Consider the following 12187-nt stretch of genomic DNA (forward strand, 5'->3'; position numbering starts at 1 on the left):
AGTGCCTTGTCCCCAATACAGCTAGGGAGTCATAAGACCAGGACTCACCCATTATTTAACCCTGGGTATTTGCTGAGCACACACTTGGTGTCAGGCCTGTGCTAGGGGCTGGAGGGTCATTGGTCACCCTGATGCACATGTCTATACCCTCCTGGAACTTCTCGTTGGGCTGAATCGAATTTGAACTCAGATCTGTTTGGTGCCAGTGTTTATACTTTACCACTCTGTCACCGTTCTTCTTCACTCCCTTGGAGCCCAGCAAAGTTCTGGGCATGTATTAGGTGCTCAGTAAACATGGGTTGAATGAACAAGGGGATGGGAACTCTCAACAGGGCCCTCCCCGCATTGATGAGCACATCCATGGATGGCTATTGGCTGCAACTTACAGGAAAAGAAAGAGTGTTTTCTCTGGCATTTCTGGGCTGATGAGCAAACCCAGGCATATCCTGGGTTTGGGATGGACCTTATCAGCCATCAGCCAAGTCTCAGGATGGACCTTCATCAGGTCTGACTTTTGGAACCCAAACCTCAGGGCCCAGGCAGAAGGACCTCTGTACCGTTCAGAGATAGAATTTATTGTGGAAGAGGACAGGATGTCCACAGGGTCTGTGGTAAAAGTGGGACATCGGAAGCCCCACTCTGAGGGAGACTTGTGGTCTCCAAATCTGGAATCTCCTTCTGATCATCAGTGGGCAGCTAGGGGGTGCTCAAGTCTGGCTCGTGGAAGGCTGGCTGGACTCAAAGTTGGTTGAGTTCATGAGCAATAGCCTGCTCTGTAAGGAGAAGAGGCAGAATCAGTCACCAGGTGTCTGCCCTCTGACCCCCAGGTCCACACCGAAGGGGTCTGTCATCCATCCATGCTGACCAAGGCCTGGTGCCGGGAACATTCACATTAAAACTCTTCAAATGATATCTAATTATTCAGTTCTTGTGTCTTCCACTCACTGTGAGCTCCCTGAAGGCAGGGACTCTATCTGTTTATCTGCAACTGCGATGGGGGTGGGCTTGGGTGTGTGGGAGGGCAGTGCTCCCTAAAGGACTGAGTGGAGATCTTGGGAGAAGCTCTGGTAACCTGGAGGTTTGGGTGAATTGGCGGGGTACAGCCTGCTTGGTAGGGGTGCCCTCTGCTGTCCTGGCTTTCTCGGGGGATAGTGAAGGTCATGGTCATATGGTCACCTCTGAGTGTCCTCAGAGCACATGCAGACACCCCTCAGCAGGCCTCAGTGAGAGCTGCAGCAGGGGCACCTCTTCTGGCCATTTGCCCGTCCTGAGTCCTCCCCCTGGAAGGACACAGGTGCTCACTCACCCATGAGGCTTTTCAACAGTTTCACATCCAGCTGCCTGAGGATTTCATCGATCAGAGGACATTCCTGGGCCACCAACACAGAGAGAAGGGTCAGACCAGGGAGTGGGAAAAGAAAACTGGAGGGGCTGTGGCTGGAAGCCACGGGATTTCCACAAGGAATCATGGCAAGTGTGGCCCCCTTGTACTGAACGCCGACTACCCACCAGGTGCTATGCACAGCACTTCCGTGCTCTGCCCCCCTGAATCCTTGAGACTGTCTGTGCAATGGGGACTGTGATGGTTCCCATGTTACAGATGGGGAAACTGAGGCTCAGGGAGGCTAAGTCACTTGCCCAAGGACACACAGTCAGTAGATGGCAAAATTGAACATCTTAATTGAGATTTCTCAGGTTCTAAAGCCCAATTCTTCACTGAAACGTCAATATATATGCCCTGACCCTCGGACTCAAGAATGCCCAAGGTGAAACTACTTTTCTGAAACTTACCTGACTTTCTATCAGGTGTGGGATAACTTTTTCCAGGTTGTCTCTGAGGTTGTGGAAAAAATGTTTCATCTTTGGTGGGATATCTCTAGAAAGAGAGATAGATGTACAGAACAGAACAGATAAATACAGACAATACTGATGTCAGGTGCTGTGTGTGGAGAACATCTCACACAGCCATTTAATCCTCAGAGAGCCCCACATGAGAGGCATCATTGTAAGCAATAGTCAAAGGCGCAGCTCAGAGAGGTGATGTGCCTTGCCCAAGGTCACACAGCTAGTTAAGTGCTGATCAGTTTAGAACCAGGTCAGTAACTACAGTCCACAGTCTTCTTCGTGGATGTCTGGCATGATCTAGGCATTCAGTGAATGTCTGATGAATAAATGAATGGACTTCCACTGATGACCTAGTTGCTTTCAGCATTCTGGAATTACAGAGAGAGATCAGACACAAATCTTGCCCTTGAGGGACTCAGTCTGTTGGGGTTGACACACTTGGTCAGCTAGTCTACAGATCTTTATTTAAGTCTATTTTTCTCTATCTTGTTCACTACTGTATCCCTAGCATCAAGTATGTTGTGCCTAGCACATAGTAGGTTCTCAGCAAATATTTGTTGAATGAATGAGTGATGAGGAGGAGCTTTAAAGAAGGAAGGAGGGGCGTCCAAGCATAAGGGTCAGCATGTGCAAAGGCACCGTGGTATGAAAATGTATGGCATATTGATGGAGGGGGGTTCTTCAGAGAGACTTGAGGGCAAAGGGCTGCAGAGTGGGGTAGGGGACAGGACAAGTAGGGCCTTGAGTGACATCCAGGAGTTTGCTCTTCATCCAGAGGGCATTGGAGAACCATTGGAGTGTCTGGAGCAGGGGCTGGGTGACATGGCTAGATTTCTGCTGCAGGGGGAGAACAGAGTGAAAGCGGTGAGGTCTGAGTCAGGGAAAGTTGGAGGAGGCTCCCACAATGGTCCAGGAAGTGGACAATGAGCCCAGTCAGTGGCTGTGGGGATGGAGAGAAAGGGAGCAGGTGAGGGTTGCCAGGAGGTCACTGATGGGACCTGTGGACGATGGGCTGTGGGGAGTGAGGAGGAGGAGGAGTCTGGCTTCTGGGAGGGTGGCAGTGCCATCTCTGGGATGGGGATGCAGGAGGAGGAACAGATCCTGGGGAAGGGGTGAGATCTGTTTGGGGCTCACCCAGGAGGTGGTGGAGACCTGCGGCTGCAGCCAGGGCCAGTCAGGAAGGGGCCCAGCCCTGGGGAGGGGCGGCTGGGATCTTACTCAGTGAGGACAGTCATGCGGACGCTGCTGGGATCCACGCGGCAGTTGCCTATCACCAGATCCCTCCGGCCAAACTCATCTTTCTCCAGCCAGAACTCCACAGCGAGGTTCATGCGTGCGTGTGTCTTTATGATCTGGTTATTGAAGGGCCTGGGGACAAGAGAGAGGAGGAGGGGGGAGGGGCAAGAGACAGAGAAAGAATAGAAGGAGGAAGAAGCAGCCAACACGGAGAGTGGCTCTTTCAACACACCAGCCCAGTGGGGTTCCACGTTGCCTGGATGTTAAATTCTGTGGTCAGCGATTAAGGAGAAAAACAGTACTAGCCAGAGTGCCTTCTGAAAATCCTTTAAATAGACCAGATTAGGGGGCCTTCGGAAATTTAAAAATTGAGAGTTAATCTTATTCTAAAAACCTTTACCATTTAGTGGAGCCCTCCCAGAGGCAGTGGATGTTAAAGGGTAGTCTAAACCGGAGGAGGGAAGGGTGATGCGATCATTAAAGTGTTTCTCTTTTTAAAATCATTGTAGGGAACTCACATAAGTTTAAATGAGCAAATGACCTGCCTCCACTGACCAGTGATCGCCATCCACATTTCAGCTGAAGAAACCAAGGCTCAGAGATGTGAAGTGACTTGCCCAAGGTTACACAGCAAGTGAGTTCGGAAACCAGGAATTGAAACCAGTTTGCAGCGGAAAGATCTGGGTTCCCCAAATTGCCAAAATCCATCCCCCTGCCCCGACTCCCAGGTTCCCAGTGAAGAGGAACAGTGCCCTTCAGGCCCCGCTTCTGTATGACTTACAGTCTCGAGTCAATGTCAAATTCAAGTGAGATGTTTGCCAAGAACCACTCATTATGGAAAGACATCCAGATCCCACCATAGTCCAGCTGAATGTTGGTGATGTTGGCGCTGCACAAGGAAAGAGCAAAGACCCCCACAAGGGTGCAGGGCCTCAGACCTCAAGGCCTTGGGCGTTACAGACAAGGCTGGCCTGTCTCCTAGCAGTTGGATTTGGAGTCAGAGCCTTTCACAGATGCTCTGAGGGCAAGAGCTCCCTGCAGGAGCCCTGGGGTTACAAGCTGTCCCCGAGTGCCCCGGAATAGCTCCACACAACTGACTTGTGAAACCCACAGCCAACTGCAGACCCAGCCCCTGGGCCCGTTCTCAGAGCCAGCCTCCCGCTCTCAGTGGATAGCCCCACCACCTGCCCAGGGGCCTAGACCCAAACCGTGGCAGCTGTCTTCAACTTCTCTCCATCCCTCACCGCCACATTCCACTCACTAGCAAATCATGTTGGCTCTGCTTGCAAAATATATCCTGGGGCTTCCCTGGTGGCGCAGTGGTTGAGAATCTGCCTGCCAATGCAGGGGACACGGGTTCGAGCCCTGGTCTGGGAAGATCCCACATGCCGCGGAGCAACTGGGCCCGTGAGCCACAACTACTGAGCCTGAGCGTCTGGAGCCTCTGCTCCGCAACAAGAGAGGCCGCGATAGTGACAGGCCCACGCACCGCGATGAAGAGTGGCCCCCACTCGCCGCAACTGGAGAAAGCCCTCACACAGAAACGAAGACCCAACACAGCCAAAAAAATAAAAACATAAAAAAAAAAAATATATATATATATATATATATATATATATATATATATATATATATATATATATCCTGAAATGGGCCACTTCCCATCACTCTGTTGCTTTCGTCTGGTCCAGGTCACCATCACTTCTTGCCTGGAGATGCTCTAGTTTCTCTCTGGGCTCCAGGCCACGATCTTGGCCTCTCCACAAACCATCTCCATGTGGCAGCCAAAGGGGCCTTAACACTCCCCTATCACTCAGTGTTCTCCACTGGTTTCTCACTGCTCTTGCAATAAAATCTGAACTCCACATCACAGCCCCTCAGATCTGCAAGGTCTGGTCTCACCTGCCTCTGCAGCCCCATCTCCTACCACCCTCCCCTTGCTCACCCAGCCACACAGGACTTTTTCTCTTCCTCAAATGCATCAATCTCCTTCCTACCTCAGGGCCTTTGCACTCACTGTGCCCCCATGACCTCATGTCACTCACCTCCTTCTCTTCATTCATATTTCTACTTAAGGGTCAGGAAGGTCCCCCGATCAGCCCTCTCACTCTCACCCTTGACCTGGTTAAATTTGTCTTCGTGTTATATCCCTCCACCTGAAATTAGTTATTTACTTTCGTGGCCTATCTCACTAACTAGGATGTAAGATCCAAAAGGGCAGGGACTGTAGGTCTATGTAGAGCTGCATTCCCAGTACCCAGCCCAGGTGCTGGTACACAGTAGGTGCTCAATGAATAACTGTAATAATTGTTAAAGGAATGAATGAAGGGAAGTGGTTGTGGCTGCACACAGCAAGGGAAACCCTGCTGGTGAGTCCTGGTGCTCATTAAAGTGGAGGGAATGAGGGATGCAAATCAGAGAGAAGGTAGGTCAAGGGCACAGCAGGCTGGGATCATGGTGTTACATTTGAGCAGCTTTGAGACCAGGCAGCTGGGGAGGCCTGCATCCATTGAGAGGAAGGGGGGAAATTGGAGGTGGAGGACAGGCCCAGTTCTGCGAGGCTAATTATACCAATGGCTATGCATCCACTATGTGCCACAGGGAAAGCTCCTAACAGCTCCAGGACGCAGGGATGATTACGCCCATTTCATTGAGGAGGACTCAAGGCTGAAGCTCAGGGAGCTCAAATGCCTTGCCCAGAGTCACACAGCTTTCAAGCAAGAGTGAGGTTCAAATGTCTGACTCTAGTCCTGGGTTCCTTTGGCACCCCAGATGTTTATCCAGGCTGTGCTCTGGGTACCCATTTTATAGATGAGACCAGAGTGGCCCAGCAATTTCCCCAAAGTTGGTGGCAGAGTCAGGATTTAAATGCAGAAACTTTTGCTTCCCAAACCTTCACCTTTAATTATTCTGCTGTGCTGCCTCTCCCAGTGACCCTTTGTACTGGGCCCCCTACTCATCCTTGGGTTGGGTCTGACATCTCCTTCCAATCTTCCCTCCTTTCCCCTTCACAGGCCTTGTACTGCCATGCCCTCAGCTCTGCCCTCTTACTCAGAGCTTTATCAGGAGTCCCAGGGCCAGTGATGGGGTTCAAGATCTCACCTGCCTTCTTGATGCTGCTGAAGGCTCATGCTGCCAATTAGCCAGTCCACCATCCCCGAAGCCATCTGCCTGGAGGCATTCAGACTGTCCAGGAAGCGGATGTTCTGGATTTGGCGCTCTGTATTGTGCTTCATGAGGCCCTGGGCAATAACTGGAAATGGATATGGGACCAGTGACATTGCACGATGCCCTGGCAAAGGTGGGGGGTTTGGAGCCAGGAGGCCCAGGTTGCAGGCTGGCACACCAGCACTTCTTGCTGAGTGATTGGTGTGTCATCCCCCTGCCCCCACCACCGAGATCCACATTCTTCATCCGTGAAATGATGCTTTGCAGTGCTGGTGTGACACATTTGCAGAGGGTCTGGCAGGCAATAGCTGCTCAAGAGAGATATTATGGTTGAAAATTTGCCCAGTGCTGTATCTCTGAATCTGGAACACAGAGCCTAACATACAGGATCTAGATCACAGTAAATGTTGGTTGAAGAGAAAAAGAGGTGTGCAAATAAGGAGAGAATAAATGGAAATCCTTCCCCACCATGCTCGGAATAAACTGCAGGGCTGGGTGGAGCTACCAGTGGAAAAGAATGAATTCCAAAAAGGAGGGAAATTTGAAAAGCTATTGACTTGCGTGAAGTCCTAGCTCTCTGGGCCCTAGACCCCAGCTGCCCAGGTTGGGGGCCCAGTTCTGACAAACCTCAGAGCTCACCTCAGGACACATTTATTGCACTGACTCAACCCTCTAGATGTTCAGGCCCCACACTGAGAACTATGTATTACTGCAGAGCCACAGAAGCCATTGTGACACCTCACCCTTATCCTCCAGGGCCAGCCCTCAGACCCCCTTTCAGCACCCCATGTTTCTGCTGCCTACAAACAAGAAAGTGTCTCTGGGGCTTCCCCGGTGGCGCAGTGGTTGGGAGTCCGCCCACCAATGCAGGGGACACGGGTTCGAGTCCCGGTCCAGGAAGATCTCACATGCCGCGGAGCAACCAGGCCTGTGCACCACAACTACTCAAGCCCACGCACCCAGAGCCCGTGCTCCGCAATGGGGGAAGACGCTGCAATGAGAAGCCCGCGCACCGGGACAAAGAGTAGCCCTGGCTCACCGCAACTGGAGAAAGCCCGCGCACAGCAACAAAGACCCAATGCAGCCAAAAATAAATAAATAAAATAAAAAAATTAAAAAAAAAAAAAAAAGAAAGTGTCTCTGGAGTCATAGATCTGGGTTCAAATCCTAGCTCTGCCACCTCCCTGAGTCTTGATTTCCTCATCTGTGTAATAGGGCAGTAATAATACCCATCTCATAGGATACTTACTAGGAATATTGAGACATTTAGCCAAAGGATATTTACTGAGCATCTACTGGGTATCAGGCTCAGTGCTGGGCACTAAACACACAAACCATTTTTCTATCTAGTAGGAGAACATACAGTAAAGAAATAGTTTCAAGGATGGAGTGAAACTATAGGTATGCCTAGAACTCTTAGTAGTTCTTGGTTAATGATGACAGTAGCACTTGGGAATCTGTGAGCAGCAGACACTAGTAGTTGCCAGTCCAGTATCAATCCATCCATCCATCTGTCCATCCATCCATCCTCCCATCTATTCTCCATCTATCTGTCTATCCAATATCCATCCATCAATCCATCCATCTACCCATCCACCTTTCCATCCACCCATCCACTCATCCGTACATCCTCCCATCCATCCTCTTATCCACCCACTCTCCCATCCACCCATTCATCCTATTCTTCCCATCTGACCCCTGTTTTGATTCAGACACTCTCTTCAATTCCTGGTCCAGATGAGGCTGTTGATTATCATTGCATGGTGACTCTTACAGGTACAAAGTTCGCATATGATCCAAGTTGGTTCTATCAGACTAAACAGAAGACCCTATGCTTCATGTTTGAGGGGAAGGTTTCTTTCTCTTTCTCCTACTGGAAAGGAACAAGACAGCCTATAGCTCCAATGGCCACTGGCCACCATTTGCCTATCACACTGTGAACCAGCAGCCTGCGGATGAAACCATGACGATAACAGAGCTAAAAAAGGATGAAATTCAGTTCTGGTTGGCAGCTTTGAGCTGCTGATTGAACCAAACCCAGAGCTTGCCCTACCTATGACTTTCAGTTGTGTGAAATACTTTTTTCTTATAGTTTAAACCAGATTGACTTGGGTTTTCTGTAACACCCTAACAGATACGTGAGAAGTGGTTGTAGAGATCAACATTTTCACAGTTGAAAAACACTTTGCACATACTTGCCTTCATTTAAGTCTCAAAAGCAGTCCCATGAAACAGCATTCTAACTGCACCTATTGTACAGATGAGGATACCTGGAGCCACAACCACATGTGAATATATTTGATAACCTAAATGCAATGCATACATTTATGGCAAACCATAAAATGCCAAGTCATGATGAGGGGAAATGGAAAACATTGATAACTTAAAACCATTAAGAAATAGAAACAGGTGATCTCATTCCCCAAAAGTTTTGATCTAGATGGTTTTATGGAAGACTTTTACCCAACTTTATGAAAAGGTAATTGTGAAAAAAAATAGAAAAAGAAGAAGATGCAAAATTCATTTTATGAGGCTAGTACAACTTGCTTCAAGAACAGTACAAGGAAAAGATATTACACATCAATTTTATGTATGAAAAATTTGCTAAGATCCTAAATAAATTACTAGCTAACAAATCTAATAGCTAATAGTACATTATAAAAATATCATATTACATTATAAAATATAAATTTTAGTTTGATACATTATAAATACATTAATGTATATTATAAAAATAATACATTATAAAAATAATAAAGTACATTATAAAAATAATACAATAATAGCAGATTATAAAGAGATAATTATAGTATGTTATAAAAATATTGTATTTATTCCAGAAATGCTAGGATGGGTTCAACATAAGAAAATCTATTAATACAGTTTATCACATTAACAGAGTAGAAGAAAAAGATGGATTAATTTTTAGATGCAGAAAAACATTTGTTAAGGGCCAATACTGATTTATGATTAAGAAAAATTTAGGAAACTAGAAATATAAGGGGACTTCCTTAACATGATAAAAACTATATCCCAAAAAACTACAGAAAAATACTAAGTGGAGAATTCTAGATATACTCCCATTCCTATAGGAGGCCTTGGCTATAGTGCAAGATAAGAAAAAGGCACAAGAAGTATAAGGTTTAGAAGAGAAAAGATAAGACTGTCACTATTTGCAGATGATATAATCCTCTAGATAGAAAATTGAACAGAATAAATAAGACAAATTATTAGAACTAATAAATGGTCAGTAAGACTTTTGGATAGCAGATTAATTTTTAAAAATCAACAGCTTTCCTCTCATCTGTACCAGCAATACCAACTAGAAAATATAATAGAAAATTAGGCAATATTTACTGTGGCAACAAAACCCATAAATTCTCTAGGAATCAATTTAACAAAACATGCTTAAGACATTTATATAAATTTAAAATTCTATTAAGGGATTTAAAATATAATCTGAATAAATTGAAAGATATACTACTTTTGTAATTGCCTAACATAATACTGCAAAAATGTCAATTGTCTTTAAATTAATAAACAAATTCAGTGAAACCCTAATTAAATTTCCAGAAGATTTTTCCTCTTTTTTAAGGAACTCAACACAGTCTAAGATTCATTTGGAAGAAGAAAGTTCTATCAGATAAAATGGCATTTTACAAAGATGTAGTATTTAAAATATTATGTTTTTGGTACAGGAACAGTTACACAGACACAGAACACAGAACTCAAAAGGGAATCCATGTGTTTGGAAATTTGACCATTTAGTAGGTGGGTTGAATGGACTCATAAGGAGAGAAGTGAAGCTGAATCTCTAATTTACAGATATAAACATACATAAAGATGGCCTCCAAATGGATTAAAATCCTATATGTGAAAAGTGAAACTGTAAAGCTGTTAGAAAAAACAGGGTAGAGACAAGGCTTAAGACTCATCAAATATAAACCATAAGATGAAATGTTGCTGAGTGTGAAAATATTCCTGTTCAATGAAGTGTCTACAAACAAAGTTAATAGGTGACAGTTTGGGAGAAATGTTCTCAATGCTTAGACCTGACAAGGGACTAATGTCAAGAATAAATTAACATCTTCTCAAATCAAAGAGGATTAAAAAAATTGGAAAGCAAATAGAAAAATGGGCAAAAGATAAGAACAGGGAATTCAAAGAAGTCAAAATGGCTAACAGAATTAAGACGTGTTGCTCAAACTTCTCACTAATCAGATAGTCAAGCTAAAACAATTAGATATCACTCAAATACACATCAGACTGGCAAACAATGAAAGATGCTGTTATGTACTGAATTGTGCTCCCCCTGCCCCAAATCAATATAGTGAAGCCTTAATCTCCAATGTGACTGTATTTGGAGATGGGGCCTTGAAGGAGGAGTTAACATTGAATCAGATCATAAGGGTGGGGCCTTAATCCGATGGGACTGGCGTCCTTATAAGAAGAGGAAGAGACACCAGAACGCGCTCACTCACCCTCTGTACACACACAGAGGAAAGGCCCTGTGAGGACACAGTGAGAAGGTGGCCATCTACAAGCCAGGAAGAGAGGTTTCACCAGAAACCAACCCTGTGGGCAACTTGATCTTGAACTTCCAGCCTCCAGAGCTGTGAGAAAATAAATGTCTGTTGTTCAAGCCACCTGGTCTGTGGTATCTTGCTGTGGCAGCCCAAGGAGGCTGATACCAGTGGATTCTCTCCAGTGTTGGGAAACAAGGGATACAGGTATGCTTGTTTGTTACTGGAATGGGTGTAGACCTGCACAGCCATCCTAGAAAGCGATCTGGCAGTCTTTAGTTAAATTCAGTTTGCACCTGCCTTAGAGCCCAGCCATCTCCCTTCAGGGTATATCCCAGGGAAATTCTCCCATAGGTTCTAAGAAGGACACGTGAGAATGTTCATCGCCGTGTAGTTTATAATAGTGGGGAGTTAGAGACAACTCAAGTGTTCATCCCTAGGGAAATGGCCAAGTGATGATGAAGTGGATGTATTTCATGGACTTTTCTGCACAAGTCTGAAGCAACAGATGTCAACAGCACAGTGTCCAGTGAAAACAGTAAAAAAAAAAAAAAAGAAATCTATATGGCATTACCATTTATGTAAATCAAAACACTGTATGTTTTACAAGGATATGGGCATTTAAAAACACATATTAGGGAATTTCCTGGCTGTCCAGTGGTTAGGACTCTGCGCTTTCACTGCGGGGGCCCGACTTCAATCCTTGGTCAGGGAACTAAGATCCCACAAGCTACGAAGCACCACCATCCCAAAAAAGCCAACACCTATATTAAACAAGCTGCAGTGCCTGCCAAGGAAGAGGGGAATGGGAGTGAGAATAAGAGGTCGAGAGGAAAATAACATAAAATAAAACACAAGAGGGGTCTTGCTATGGTTCATGATAATGATGATGTGCTAGGAATAGGCATATGATCAACTCAAACTCAATTTTGTGTACTTCAGGTCTAAGAAAAAAGGAAGAGAAGAGGGTAAGTGACCAATTCCAGGTCATCTAGCAAGTCAGTGATGGGGTCAAGTTAATGCTTTCCCTACCCTCCCTGTGACAGCGGGCAGAGCATGGGCTTAGCTTACTTCTCGCCAGACCCGATTTGCTGTCTGTGTGGGTCTTGGCCAGGCCAGGCCAGTGCTGCTTATGTAGTGCCAAGGGCAAGGCCAGCAAGCTGAGGAGGACCAGGAGCCTCCAGAGTGAATGCATCTTGGGTTCTTGGACCTGTGGGTATTAAGAAAGGTCAGATGGTACCCACGCAGATGGCTGCAAGGGTCGCCACCTGGTTGGATGGACTTATGGTTTTCTGTAGGAAGACAACACCAGAGTTAGCCCCAGCATGCTGTGGGGAGGTGTCGTGATGGGCTCTGGCAGCTGCCACTGGGGCTTGCTCACATGGTGAGGGCAGCAGGTGGAACCCTGCGGGGAG

The 12187-nt window shown here is 46.3% G+C and overlaps 1 protein-coding gene across 1 annotated transcript; it reads right to left on the bottom strand.

The window, feature by feature from the left end:
* Positions 1–559: 559 nt before the first annotated feature.
* Positions 560–12187, bottom strand: BPIFA3 (BPI fold containing family A member 3). The gene is made up of 8 exons (XM_036826900.1): positions 12154–12187; positions 11844–11982; positions 6184–6334; positions 3863–3970; positions 3064–3213; positions 1792–1876; positions 1307–1370; positions 560–773 (listed from the first exon to the last, which is right to left on the bottom strand). Exons 2-8 carry the CDS (start codon positions 11965–11967, stop codon positions 739–741), a joined length of 717 nt encoding a protein of 238 aa, XP_036682795.1. The 5' UTR covers positions 11968–11982; positions 12154–12187; the 3' UTR covers positions 560–738.

The sequence above is a fragment of the Balaenoptera musculus genome, chromosome 15 (genome assembly GCF_009873245.2).
Source record: "Balaenoptera musculus isolate JJ_BM4_2016_0621 chromosome 15, mBalMus1.pri.v3, whole genome shotgun sequence".
Taxonomy (NCBI): domain Eukaryota; kingdom Metazoa; phylum Chordata; class Mammalia; order Artiodactyla; family Balaenopteridae; genus Balaenoptera; species Balaenoptera musculus.

Bases quoted from the DNA above. Each gene is read 5' to 3' on its own strand.
- BPIFA3 (XM_036826900.1), bottom strand. From the start codon at position 11,967: ATGCATTCACTCTGGAGGCTCCTGGTCCTCCTCAGCTTGCTGGCCTTG. The intron at 3,971-6,183 runs GTGAGATCTTGA...TTCCTTGTGCAG, and splicing joins CAGCAGCATCAAGAAGGCAG to CGCCAACATCACCAACATTC. The intron at 1,371-1,791 runs GTAAGTTTCAGA...TTGGTGGCCCAG, and splicing joins CACACCTGATAGAAAGTCAG to GAATGTCCTCTGATCGATGA.